This window comes from Macrotis lagotis, chromosome 1, assembly GCF_037893015.1.
Source record: "Macrotis lagotis isolate mMagLag1 chromosome 1, bilby.v1.9.chrom.fasta, whole genome shotgun sequence".
NCBI lineage: Eukaryota > Metazoa > Chordata > Mammalia > Peramelemorphia > Peramelidae > Macrotis > Macrotis lagotis.
The window spans coordinates 237,876,418-237,890,491 of NC_133658.1; the positions used below are offsets into that span (position 1 = coordinate 237,876,418).

Sequence of the window (14,074 nt, forward strand, 5' to 3'; positions counted from 1 at the left end):
CCAGGAAGGAATGCTTTGCTTTAGAAAGGTATGACCTAAATGAAGGAACTAATAGAACCTCCTCTCTTTCCCTGCTAAGGTTTTTCTTTTCAGATTATATTCTTTATAAACTTCCATATACCTCACTTAAGTGCTTACATTACTTTCTATTCTACTCTTACAGATGCCCTATCAAATTTCTTATTGCAAATGCTTCAAACTTTTAAATCTGAATCAGTACTTCTTTTCCCCATATTAAAAGAAGGTAATGTGGTCTTCTACTTCACTGAAATTTAAATCACCAAAGAAGAATTCTTTTAATTACCAACCTCTTCCTGTATTCAATTTTGTCAACAAGTATACGTATTCCTAATCCTAACCAAAAAATAAAAACAAAAAACCTTCTGTGAACCCTCAAAAACATATAGCTAACCATCTCATTTCCTTCAATTCTTTCATTGCCAAACTTTTAGGGAGAGAAGTTGCCTTTGGCTAAGTTCTTGTTAGCAGTTTTGACTACAGAAGACTGTCCAGAAACTGCTTATGAAATATAAAAACCTGTAGTATAGAACCTAATGAGTCATCTGGTCAAAATCCAGTAAGGGGGGGGGAAGCCATAAAAGCCTGTATTCATGTGGAAAATGAATAGAAAAAAATTGCTTCTGAATGAATCTGAATGAATCCCTTAATGGAAAGGCAGTGCCCTTCTCTTTCCATGAAGCCTGGAAGCCAACTTCTGATACTGAGAAAAATAAACTTCAATGTTTAATATATATGTATAAATTTCTAAAGTTTAAATGAATAAAATATGAAAACTAAACAAATCTGGATTTGGGGGTAGTTTTGAGGCTTGGAAAACTATACTATCTAAAAAAAAACAGGTGAAATTTAAGGAAGGGAGCTACTGTAATTACAATCCCATTGATGTAGGCACCTCCTTCAGGTGCCACCTTTTAAAGCTAAACTGGAAAATGAAACTAAAGGCTCTACTAAATAAGCCAACCTGCCCAGTTCAAGATATGAAATCATCTGGAAAAGTGGTTTGGCATAAGGTGACAAAACAAAGAAGTCCTTTAGATAACCGGGAAGAATTAGAATGATAATGGTAATCGGAAATGCTTTCAAAAAGAAAATTCTTTGATTTCCATGAATAGTCAAACCAAAATATGATCTACTAGTAACTACTGTTACTAGTATAATTAGTTGTTTCAAATCCTCACATCTGCTGTTCTACTTTAATTAGTTATCATAAATGATAATTTCTGGGGTATCTTCATTTAAAACCAGGGAACCTTTATGCACCTATTTTTTAACATTGACATTTTTTAATTAGAAAACTTTTAGATTGTTAATCTACACCAAAAATACTCTAATTCTATGTTGAATGTACATACTAGTTTGTTTTGACTCAAACTACCTAACCTAGGAACTTGCAGGTCTTCTGAAACTAGAGATATATATTTTACAAAATTGTCCTTTGAAAAAACCAGGGCTGATTTGTGATTGGGCATAGAACTCTTCTTCAAGATATAATTCCGTCTGAGAATTTGCTTCCCTTGTTCTTGCATTTAGACATTGTTTCTCAGTGCATATTAACTAAAACATAAAACTACAGTTGTTGGCCAGTTCTCTTCCAATGTCAGAAATTTGAAATCAAAGGGGTCAAATCTAATTGTTAAATTAAATCTAATTGTTAAATTATATCTAATTGTTAAATCCAATAACCTTTTAAAGTCCTCTTCTTCACCCATCCAATTTACAGAATCTGATACTTTGACTAATTCTCTCTTTATGGATGCTCTTTGCAGGTTCATTAATTTTGTTGTTTTTCTGACTTTTTTTTCCCTTTGTCTTCCTTCATTTGCTCCTTTTAAATCTTTTAGGAAAAGTATTTTTGCCCTTAAATATCTGCCTTTTTAATATTCTCTCTGGAAATTTCATTTACTCTTTTGGCTTTATTTCTGCAGATTGCAAGGCAATGGGGTTAAGTGGCTTGCCCAAGGCCACACAGCTAGGTAATATTATACAGCTAGGCTGTATTTGAACTCAGGTACTCCTGACTCCAGGGCTGGTGCTCTATCCACTGTGCCACCTAGCCACCCCTTGGCCTTTCTTTTGAGTTTCAGAACAGTATCTCTGATTGCCCACATGACCATCATGCCTGAGGATGTTTCACCCATCTAAAACACAAACTGACTTATGATCATAGCCAGTTCTTCCTTCTAACTTCATTTTTTCCATCGGTTGCAGTACTATTCTCATGTAGAAGTGTCATCTGACTTGCCCCTTTCCCTTCCATTGGAATCAGTAAAGGTGATTGCTCATCCTACTGATTTTATGTGCCTTTAAATATTTTGATAGAAATTTCTTTTTTTCCCAGTGATTAAAATGTTTTTACGATATCTTAATTAATGGCACACCTCTCCCAAGGTGGGAGAAGGGCCCCAAACTCCCAAATGCTAGATGTTATATGCACTTCCAAAGGCTTTTGTTCCTGACCCTTCATGCCAATCATAGGCTGGGGTCACAAATCTAATTGATACATTAGCCCCCCCATATGGTTTTTTGAATTTTACAATTTTCCCCCTAATCTGGCTTCCCTCCCTCCACCCCCCACAGAAAGTCTGATAAATCTTTACATTGTTTCCATGCTATACATTGATCAAAATTGAATGTGTTGAGAGAGAAATCATATCCTTAAGGAAAAAATAAAATATGAGATAGCAAAATTACATAATAAGATAACTTTTTCTTTTAAATTAAAGGCCTTTGTTTAAACTCCACAATTCTTTCTTTGGATACAGATGGTATTCATTCTCCATCACAGATACCCTAAAACTGTCCCTGAGTGTTGCACTGATGAAATGAGCAAGTCTATTAAGATTGATCATTAATCCCACGTTGCTATTATGGTGCAACAATGTTCTTCTGGTTCTGCTCATCTTACTCAGCATCAGTTCATGCAAATCCTTCCAGGCTTCTCTGAATTCTCATCCCTCCTGTTTTCTAATAGAACAATAGTGTTCCATACATTGAGAGAAATTCCTATATTATGCTTGTATATGAGAGTGGATAACTTTGGAAGGGTCAATGCAACGAGACTCAATAATTATATGCATATCAATCTTTATATCTCAAATGGTCAAATGACATAAACTCAAATTGTTAGGCTCCTTTCACAAAAGCTCGATTTAATGTACTTGCCTTTCTTTCTGTTGTTCAGCATGCCATTTTGCTAAGGAGTTACAATTTGAATTTTATCACTGTTATTGTGCTATGGTAATCTTAATTCACTCTTCCCCTCATTATAGTTATACCTTACATTTATATCAGTAAATATTTAACACAGTTCCAGGCACAGGATAAATGTTTTCTCTTTGATGATAGATTTAGGGCTGAAAAGGTTTCAGAGATCCATTAAACCTAATTTCCTTTCTTTACATAGGAGGAAATGGGAGACCCAAAGAAGCTGACCTACTACTTGCTCTCACTGAATTTCATTATCTCATACTGTTAAGCCCAGCTTGATATATCCCAAGAATAGTCAACTTTGTTAAAGAAAACCTCTTCCACAGTATTTTAGTAATTTGTAATTTAGTAATTTGTCGACATCTGCTACTCCCATTTCTTTTGTGCTGGTAGGCTATTTGTAGCCCAGCAAAGCCACTTTGCAAAATGGAAGTATGAGGCAAAGTCACTGTTTTGTGGAATAAGAGTTTTGGAATGCTTTCCACGCCACCAAGTTAAGCCTTACTAATATAGGACTTTATAGTAAGTCCTTGATTAAACATATACATACTCAAAGGTTTTAGATGAGTGAACCTCTGCTTCCCTTCATTATTATGGAAATGTGAAGTAAACTAATTGTTCAGAATAAAGTCAAGATCATTTGCAAAAGTCAACCACCACACTTTGCCACCCTGGTAAATCCTGCTTACTTTGGTTTGAACCTGCTATAGCTCCAAACAAGTTATTCTATGACCTCTTTAACACTATTTGGTTAAATCAAATTTTAACTGCACCTGGCTAATTCTGGGGAAGGGTTTTATCAAATTAGCAGACTAAAGGTAAAAGATTATGAAGGAACTAGAAAAAGTAAAGAAAATGGCAAATATTAATTTAGGTATGGATATACATACATACACACCTTTTAAAAAATTGTTCTGAGAAAAGACTGAAGGAAGTTAGTACATTGCAAGAAATGACCAATACCTAGAAGAGGAGTTAAATGTCAAGATATCATTCAAAAGTGGATACTAATAAAGGAAGATGAGGAGGAAAGCTTGGGAGACAGAATAAAATCCAGAATCACATGATAGTAAGAATATCAAATTTTAAATCCATTTGGGGGATGTGGGGGGTGGGAATAATTTCAGCATAGACAGGAGTTAGTACTTATCAAGCAGTCTCCATTCAGGGCAGACCCAAGATAGAATGCAAAACATAATTAAATTAGGGTCAAATTGCTAAATTTCCCAACTGAATGGCATTTCAACAAAGGTTTTGGCATAACATACCTGTATCAGGGACATCTGTTGGTCTCATAATTCTCCGAATCTGCTCCATTGATTGAAGATCTGGTGAAAGTCCTAAATAAAAAAGCAAGAGAAAAATACAATGGAACATATATTCAGTAAAATGTAAAAAGAACCTCAGAAATTAACTGTATTTGATTAAAACAGATTTTAAAATGACAATTTCAGAACTGAGAGCAATTATGAAACTGAATTATCATTAAAAACACAGCAACTCTGTTTTGCTTTCATAAAGACAAGAAAACTATTGAATATCAATACATTCAATTTGAAGGAGAGGGGAACCAAGAGAGTCTGATTTAAGGAAACCTATCAATAGCTACTTAAATATATCTTCACAAGTATCTACAAAAAGTATTTCAAGAGAAAAACAGCACCATCTTATCAATTCATGAATTCAGAAACATTTAGAAAAACAGAGTACATATTTTTTTAATGGTTCTTACTCCTTCATCCCTACAACATTTTTCGACCCAATTTTTACAAATTGGGGGGGAAAAAAAACCCTAGCAATGATACAGAGTTCTATGCCTAGTCACTCACCCACTCGGTCATTTCTAATAGGGACAAGAACCTATTCCATTTTTAGGGGTAGCTAGGTAGCTCAGTGGATCGTATACCAGTCCTGAAGTCAGGAGGACCTGAGTTCAAATTTGGCCTCAGACACTTAATACTTGCTTAGCTGGGTGACTATGGGCAAGTCACTAAACCCCACTGCCTTGCAAAAATTTAGAACAAACAAAATCCTATTCCATTTTTAAAAGCCTAAACAAAAGAAAATTCTGTAATTTGATTTGGCTAAGGCATTCTAAGGATTTCTCATTGGTGTCAAAAAATACTTTCCTCCAGCCATGTTCATAGCATACTCCTGAGCACCAGACTTCATTTATTGCTCTAGCCTTCTGACGGCTGCTATTTCAAAGCTGTTAACTCCTTCCCTTTACAACTTTTGCTCTGGGAACAATAATCCAAACAATACTGTTCATGGGAATTTGTCAAATTGACACTTTAAGTCCACTCACTGTCCCTGCAAAAACTTTACCAAACAAGTTTACACAAAAAATAGAAATTTTTTTGGTAGATTGTTTTTAAAAATCTACCAAGGCAGAAATTTGGACATTGAGGAGATATCCATGAATTGGGGAATGTCTGAACAAAAGTTGTGTGGTATATAAATGTAACAGAGTATTATTTTTCAATAAGATGATGAGCAGGATGCTTTCAGAAAAACCTTGAAAGACTGACATGAACTGATGCTGAGTGAAGTGAGTAGAATCAGGGGAATATTGTGTACAGTAACAGAAATGGATGATCAACTATGACTGACTTAGTGCTCCTTGTCAATACAGTGATCAAAGACAACTGTAATGGAAGATGTCATCCACATCCAGAGAAAGAACTATGGAGTCTGAATGCAGATCAGAGCATACTATTTTTACTTTTTAAATTTTATTTTTTGCTTTTTTTCCCATTTGTTGATTCTTCTTTCATAACTTTACTAATATGACAATGTTTTAACACAATTGTGCATTTATGACCTATATCAGATTGCTTACAGGCTTGGAGAGTAGGAAGGAAGGGAAGGAGAAAGTTTTACTTTTAAAGTCCACCAAAACTGTTGCATTTGAGTTAAACCTATCGTTTAGTGGAAAGGATACCAGATTTGGGAATCTGAGATCCTCAGTTCTAATACCAATTTTGCTATTTCTAATCTGTTTGACCTTTGTTAGCAACTTGTAATAGAGCACTGGACTTGGTGTCCAAATACTGCTTTAGACAACTTACGACCTGCACGACCCAGAGTAAGTTGCTTAACAATTTTCGGGCTCATTTTCTTCATCTGTGAAATGAAGATAATAGCAGTATCTACTTCTCAGGATCGTTGTGAAAATCAAATGAGCTAAAATGCTGTGAAAACTTTGAAGTACTATATAGTTATCCCTTCTAAACTGCAGGGATTAGGAGGGTAGCACCCCTGAGATCTGGAAAATGCTAAAATTTTTCTGGCTTTCCCTTTGTACCAAGAGAAATTTGAATTTACTTTTTTCTTTTATGGAGTATTTACAATACTTACTTTAAAGTTTGTGCTAAATGTTTGGTCATAGGCTAAACATAGGTCAATGTGATATTTCTACATTTGTGTGTCATCTGCTGACTTTCATGTTCTTTTTGGAAAATACTTTTTACTTATTTTAACTTGGAAAAAAGAAATTGTGTATTTATGATATTAAAAGATAAAACATATAGACATTATAAAATACTGGACATATATTTTATGTTTTTCTGAGTTTCTAAAATTTTTCTGTGTTGTCTGTTGTGTCTTCTGCAATACTCCTCAAAAATTCCCATTTAATTTCTTATGCTGACCCATGATATATCAAAACTGATGGAGGAAAGCCACAATATAGAAGGGAATAACTGTATTAAGTCCCCAAAATCTAATACCCAGATTTCTTATCTGGACAATGAGGTTTGACTAGACAATCTGTATGGTCACTTTCTATCTCTAAATTGTATTATTTCAAGTGGGAGGCTATTTCTACATCATAAAGAAAGGATAATACTTATCATGAGGCAAATATTAAATTCACAATGTACTGTAATTGAGTTGGAGAATAGAGGAAATCACAGAATTAGAAGAGATTTAAGGGCTACCTATAGTTCAACCCCCAAACAAAAGATTTTTTTTGCAAATTTTAGAAAGCCTCAAAACTTTAATAAAATACTATGCTACTTTTTTTTAAAAAATGTAAGTGTTTTCATATTTTAAAAAATAAATTAAGGCAATATGGTGTCATGGATAGATAACTGGCACTGATACCCAGAAAGCTTTGGTTACGGTTCTGCCTCAAAACCATACTAGGGTTAGATACCTGGGCAAGATACAACTTTTCAGAGGTCTGGCTGGGAGTGAAAATCTCAGAAAGAAATTGAGGCCAATAATATCATAATGTTATCTATATTTTATTATATTCTTACTTATTTCATTATTTATTTTCCAATTACATTTTAATTTGGTTATCCACTCTTGTTATGTTTGACACCCTTTGCTCTAGACAAATTTCTTAATCCAGGAACCTCCCTATGCCAATGAAATTAAAGGTCTCTATCTCTAAATAAAATGCAATGTTTGACATCTTATTTTACTGATGATTTAGTAAAAATAATGTCCTTAAATTAGCTCATCCCAGGTCTCTAATCTCACTTCAATTATTTCAAACCTCCCAAACATAGACAATACCTCACATTTATATAGCAACTGACAGTTTACAAAGTACTTTCCTCTAACTTTAAGGTAGATAATGAGGTTAAGTGATCTCTTGCATAGTCATATGATTTACAAGTTTCAAAGACAAGAAATTTATCATAACACTTCCTTTGGGAACAGAAGCATGAATAACTATTCCAGCAAGGATTGGGGATTAGATAAGAGTAAAGAACTATAGATTCTTGCTAATTATCAGACTCAGTCTTCAAGATAAGATACTGGTAACCCATGGTATAAGGAAATTTTAAAGAAATAAGGAATAAGTAGAAGTTAAACATCTAGATTCCGAAGTCATTTAGAATAGCAGAAATATGGAGAATATCTGATAGTATAGGAACCTGAAGATGATAGTAGTAATGTTTGTCCCTTCATTTTCTTTTCTTTTTTCTTTTTAAACAGTTTTTGCAAGGCAATGGGGGTTAAGTGGCTTGCCCAAGGCCACACGGTTAGGTAATTATTAAGTGTCTGAGATACGATTTGAACTCAGGTACTCTTAGTTGCCCCATGTCCTTCATTTTCAAAGGACATGACATCAGGGAGGTGATGCCATGACAAGCACATGAATTGGATTTTTTTTTTTGGGGGGGGGGGTTCTATACTAAGTCATTAGCCTCACTTCCTTCTCCAGAACCATCTGGGTCCAGCCGCCAGATATGAATCAGGACAATGGGAAATTATGCTGGATGCGAGGCAATCAATTATGAGGACAATTAAAATATGATTGCTATTTTTTATCAGTCACATTCCCACCTTCTCTCAAATGGGGGGGCACCAGAGAAGGGGGAGGGGGTGGAATTTTGAGAACAGAAAGTAGGAAATAGTTTAAGTTTAGACTGTGTAGTGGTGGCTAAGAGAAAAATGGTGTTGTATTTTACTGAGCTAAATTATAACAAATCAAGGGTTGCCATTGAATAATTACTTCATGATTTTTAAAAAGGATAAAATTAGTCAAACATAAGCAATAGAATTAAAAAAGGAGGTAAAATTTACTTGGGCTATCTGGCGACTACTGGATTTCTCAAGTACCCCTTTGAGGGTAGTATGATTTTCATCCCTGGACTTGAGATGCCTTGAGATGTACATCTTTTAACAGAACTAATATAGGAAGGAATATGTTTTGCTTGACTATGCATATTTGTCACAAGGGATTTTCATGTTTTTTTTCCAATTTGGAGGGAATAGATGAGAAAAGGAAATTGAGGATAATAGAGCCCACCCACCCCACTTTAAACCAGGGCTGTCCAAAATGCTGGGCTGCAAATATGATTTTTATTCAACTTGCTGTGGGTTTACTGAAAACCAGTTTCTTAAAAAGGCAAATCAAAATATAGTGTCTATTATTTCAATAAAACCTTTTTTTTTTAGTTTTTTGCAAGGCAATGAGTTTAAAGTGGCCTAAGGCCACACAGTTAGGTAATTAGTAAACGTCTGAGGCCAGATTTGAACTCAGGCATTCCTGACTCCAGGGCCAGTGCTCTACCCACTGCGCCATCTAGCCGCCCCGCAATAAAACCTTTTCAAAGTAAGGTTTGGACAGCCCCATTTTAAATGATAAGAAGGCTAAAATCACAAACAAGACAGGTTTGAAAAGTTACAAGTTGAATCTATTACATAATTTTTTTTTAAAGTTTTTTGCAAGGCAAATGGGGTTAAGTGGCTTGCCCAAGGCCACACAGCTAGGTAATTATTAAGTGTCTGAGACCGGATTTGAACTCAGGTACTCCTGACTCCAAGGCCGGTGCTTTATCCACTACGCCACCTAGCCGCCCCTACATAAATTTTCAAAAAGGAAGTTGTACCTAAAAGATTCTCAGTTTCACATATAAGTCTTTTTTTCTGTTTATATATATGGAAATGTGTGTTTTATTTGGTGTTTAAGTTCAGAGTAAAAATTAATTTATAATCTTAAAAGAATCCAGTTGAACAGTCAGCCAACCAAATGTGCATGTGCTATCATAATCCAATATTTAATAATGATTTTAAAGCAGTCTAGTGAATGCAAATGCTTAATTGCATGACCTCTAGAGTAAGTCATTACTCTACGTTTTCTACCCATCTCACTGGATTCTTGGTGATGCCCAACTGAAATAATGGATGCTAAGTACTACAAAAATTATAATGTGGTTCAATATTTATTGTGAAACAATTTTTACTCTTATACTAACCTGTGTTTTGCCAAAAAATGATATTCATCACTCCATAGTTGAACTGTTGCCCATTTTTTGTGAAAAAATCTAACATTACTTCTCTAGTCAAAAACTCTGAATAATTATTTCTACTTAGAACATAAAAGGCAAGTTCCTCTGTGTGGTATTTAAAGTCCCCCATAATCTGGTCCTGTTTTATGCCGTCTGTAATGAGCTTTCCCTAACAATTCTAGGTCTTCTTGTTCTCTACTTTTTCTGAAATTCTTAAGCATTTACTTCATGACTCCAAGATTTCAGAGTTCACTGTTATATTTCTCTTTCAATGGATGGATTTTAAGCTCCTTGAGGCCAGAGACAAAGAAGGTAGTAGGTACTCAATACTTACGGAGATGGACAACACACCATTAACTGTCACATATTCCAATATATTGCACAGGTCATACAGAAAAGCAATATTCATCTTCACAACAGGTAATCTGTTAGATCTAAAGATCTAACAGGTCCATGTGTACCAAAAATTCTTTTCAATGAGATTAAGACTGATGAAGTAGGAAACGGCAGTAAGATGACTATAAGAAGTCTTCTTGACAAGATCAGAGCAAAATGTAATTTGCAAATGAAGCTCAAATAATATACTAGGTTAGGGACTAGAAAAGTAGTGCCCATTAGATTTGGTCTTCAACTTGATTTTTCTCCCCATACAGCATGTTTTTTACATTTGACTCTTGGTCTATGGTTTGATGAACGCTGCTTTAGATCAAAAAGTCTCCAAAAGATGGCATGAATTTTCATATTTTATAATGATATATTATACAACTTCATTACTCAAATATATTTTTAATACACACTTTTAAATGTAAGTTATTTTTGTTTCTCATGATTCAATTTCAGTTGTGTGATTTCCTAATTATTCTTCTATTATTAGGAAGATAACCAAAATAACAAAAAAAGATATCTAAATAAGATGAATTTATTAGTTTACCTCCATGACAACAGAAGATCTTCTCATCCACAATGGCTGCAATAGGCAGACAGTTAAAACAATCTGTGAAGGTCTTCCATAGTTTAATATTAAACCTTCGTTTGCCTATAAAATCAACATATAGAAAAAGTTTATAGGAAGTTATATAAAGATCATATTGAGTTATAAGATGCTTTAGGGAAGGTATGTCTTCTAAATGTCTTTTGGCAAATTAATCTAGTCTCGGATATATTCAAAGAGTTTATGACTTACTTTCAACACCTAGCTGGTATTATGTGTAGTGTGAGTAGGAGTGGGAGAAGTAAAAGAGGGGAGTGGAGGGGCATTTGGATTTTGGTAGAATGTCCAATTATTTTACTTTAAGAAGATGGTTATGGGATCATTGGTTAACAAAGTTTAAATCTGGAACCAAGTAAAGAGCATTTCCAAACGCTAGCTAGTTTTTGCTTTGAATGCCTTACTACTACTTGCATGTGCAGCAAGGTATAAAAGGAAGCTAAAGTGGTAAAACTTTTTTCTGCAATTTGCCATAAGCCACCTCAGCAAAAAAAAAAATGTCCTGCCCATACTCTGCAATTCAATTTAAAGCTGCCACTAGGCTGTAATAATAAGAAAGGAATCATAGGTGGGTTATAGGAGGGAGGAACCAAATGCTGGTTTTCTTAGATTTTCATTTACATAGTTTGGCTTCAATACCTAACAGCAGTAAGAGTAAACTTAACCTATATCAGAGTATGTTTGATTATTTCTTTCCTTTAAGATATATCTCTGGGCTAGAAGCCAGTCATACATAATTCCACGTCTTCCCACTGGCAGCAAATAAGCAAATTTTAGAAGAGGATGATATTGAAAGAAAAGATTTCTGTAACCAACCCAAAAAGCTTAAAAATTACTTTAAACACAAGTCTATTAACCAAAGAACCATGGAAATATAGCAAAGCATCTCTGATATAAGCAAAATGAATATTTCTAATGTACTTGATAACTAAAATTCTTTTCTTATAAACAGTATACATATATATATATATTCTCTCAGCTATGAAAAATATTTACTTGCTCAGCAAGACTTTGATTACCTACAAATATCAATACAACTAAACTTCATAACTATTAAAGTTAATTTCAAAAAAAGGGATAATTTTTCAATCATTCCACCTAAAAATTCTCATTAGTATGTTGTTCACTCATTCTCATTTACTTTTTCTCCTATGTGACTATACTATTTCCATTTTTGTGGATACAATTTGTTCATTTTGCATTATTTCATAAAGATTGTGACACATTTCTTTATATCTGCTGGTCTTACATCCATTGTCTATTCATGTCCTGCAATGTATTTAACTATCCCTTCATTAATGAATCTTTAAATTATAAGTGTTTACATATAATACTGCTATGGAGCATTGGAACAAACACTTTTTCTTTATTTGGGGGAATAATTTTACAATCAATAATAAGTTCAAGTGTTAGTCTTATAACTCTGCTATAAGCTGCCAGGCTGCTCTCCAAAAAAAGATTCTATAATTTTGTAACTTTAGCAATCAAAGACTGCTCTATTCTTTTGTAACCAAGAGAGCACTGAGTTTAAAATTTTTATTGTTTTTATGCTCCTTAAAATTCTCCATGTTATCCCCACCACCATCTTCACTCTCCCATAGATCTATCTCATGTAACAAAAAATATCAAAAGGCAGGAGAAAAAATAAATGATGACACCTAATAATGAGTTGACATCTTTTTTAAAAGTTTTAATTTAAGAGAAAAGATGACATTTAGTAACTGACAAAAATTTTACAGATCCTAAATTGGGAAATTTAACAAATATTATAGATACTATGTTATAACATATTTTAGGGTTATATATTATACTAAATTATTATATAATCACACATCAATTAACTATCACCCTAGTACATTATTACAATATTACGCATGTGTGCATGTGTATATATGACACAGAAAAATAAAGATTGATACAGGAACTCCTTGATGTGGAAATTCTGTCAATGCATCTTCCCTGAAGTTTTCAAGAACTGCCAAAAACAATAGAAGTTTAACACTTCTGGCCCAAAGCATTATGAAGTTGAGTGATTTGTCTAGGGATATGCTACCTTTAGGCATCCAACTTAAACTTCAAACTCTCTATTCAAAAGCCATGGTCTCATACTATGTGATAAAGCAAAAATAAACCAGAATAGGTAGAGTTTACAGAAACTGTTAAAGTATTTAAATAATTTCCCATATTAACCTTAATTTTTACTCACATTCATCATAGAATCCATAAATACGATTGATGCTAGCACATTCATGGTTTCCTCTTAAGAGGAAGAAGTTCTCTGGGTATTTGATTTTGTAAGCCAATAGCAAACAAATGGTTTCCAAAGACTGCTTTCCTCTGTCCACATAATCACCCAGGAAAAGATAATTGGCTTCTGGTGGGAATCCTCCATATTCAAATAATCGAAGTAAGTCTGTATATTGACCATGAATGTCTCCTAAAAATTAAAAGTACATTTTTTTACATGTTAGTCATGTAATATGAAGATACTAAGAAATAGATTTTTGTTTTATTAATCTATTTAGGAAGAGTTTAATTCTTGTACCTCATGAAATCCTGTTTATTACCATGGCAGAGTAAAATGTCATACTATGTTCAAGTGAACTGCCCTAACAAAGATTACTTTCAAATGGCCCACTGCTAAATAAAAAGAAAGGTTTTCAAAGTGAAATGTGTATTAAATAATCCTAATACTGAATATTTATTCTATCCTTCTATAGATAAACAAGCAGTCATTATCAAATTCTAAAACCCACAAACATAATAGATCTTTTTTTCCAATATATTTCTTTATACAAAAATGTTTAATCAAATAAACATAAAAGTTATTCACATTTTCTGCATCAAAGTCAAATTACTTTAACAAGTAGATGTCCAACTTGGAAAATGAAATTTGAGTTTATTTTTTGAGACTGATTAAACTCACCTTTTTAAGCAAAAACAAGACAAATCTAAGAGTCTTTATAAAAGCAAAAAAATTACAAAAAATAGCTACAGTACATTTCTTATGAATCAGTTTTTTGGGTTCTATTTAAACTTACCTGATAGCAGATCACTAAGTAATCTGCTTTACTGCTTTTGTCAAAAAGACACTATGACCTTTCAA

At 33.6% G+C, this 14,074-nt stretch overlaps 1 protein-coding gene across 1 annotated transcript in view; it reads right to left on the reverse strand.

Annotated features, from left to right (window-relative positions):
* The window catches only part of PPP1CB (protein phosphatase 1 catalytic subunit beta), a 62,018-nt gene that overhangs the window by 15,667 nt on the left and 32,277 nt on the right, over positions 1-14,074 (reverse strand). The window contains exons 3-5 of the mRNA XM_074209797.1: positions 13,175-13,405; positions 10,912-11,016; positions 4,497-4,568 (exon numbers count right to left, since the gene is read on the reverse strand). Of these exons, the coding sequence (XP_074065898.1) occupies positions 4,497-4,568; positions 10,912-11,016; positions 13,175-13,405 (408 nt within the window). The remainder of the gene's footprint in view (positions 1-4,496; positions 4,569-10,911; positions 11,017-13,174; positions 13,406-14,074) is intronic.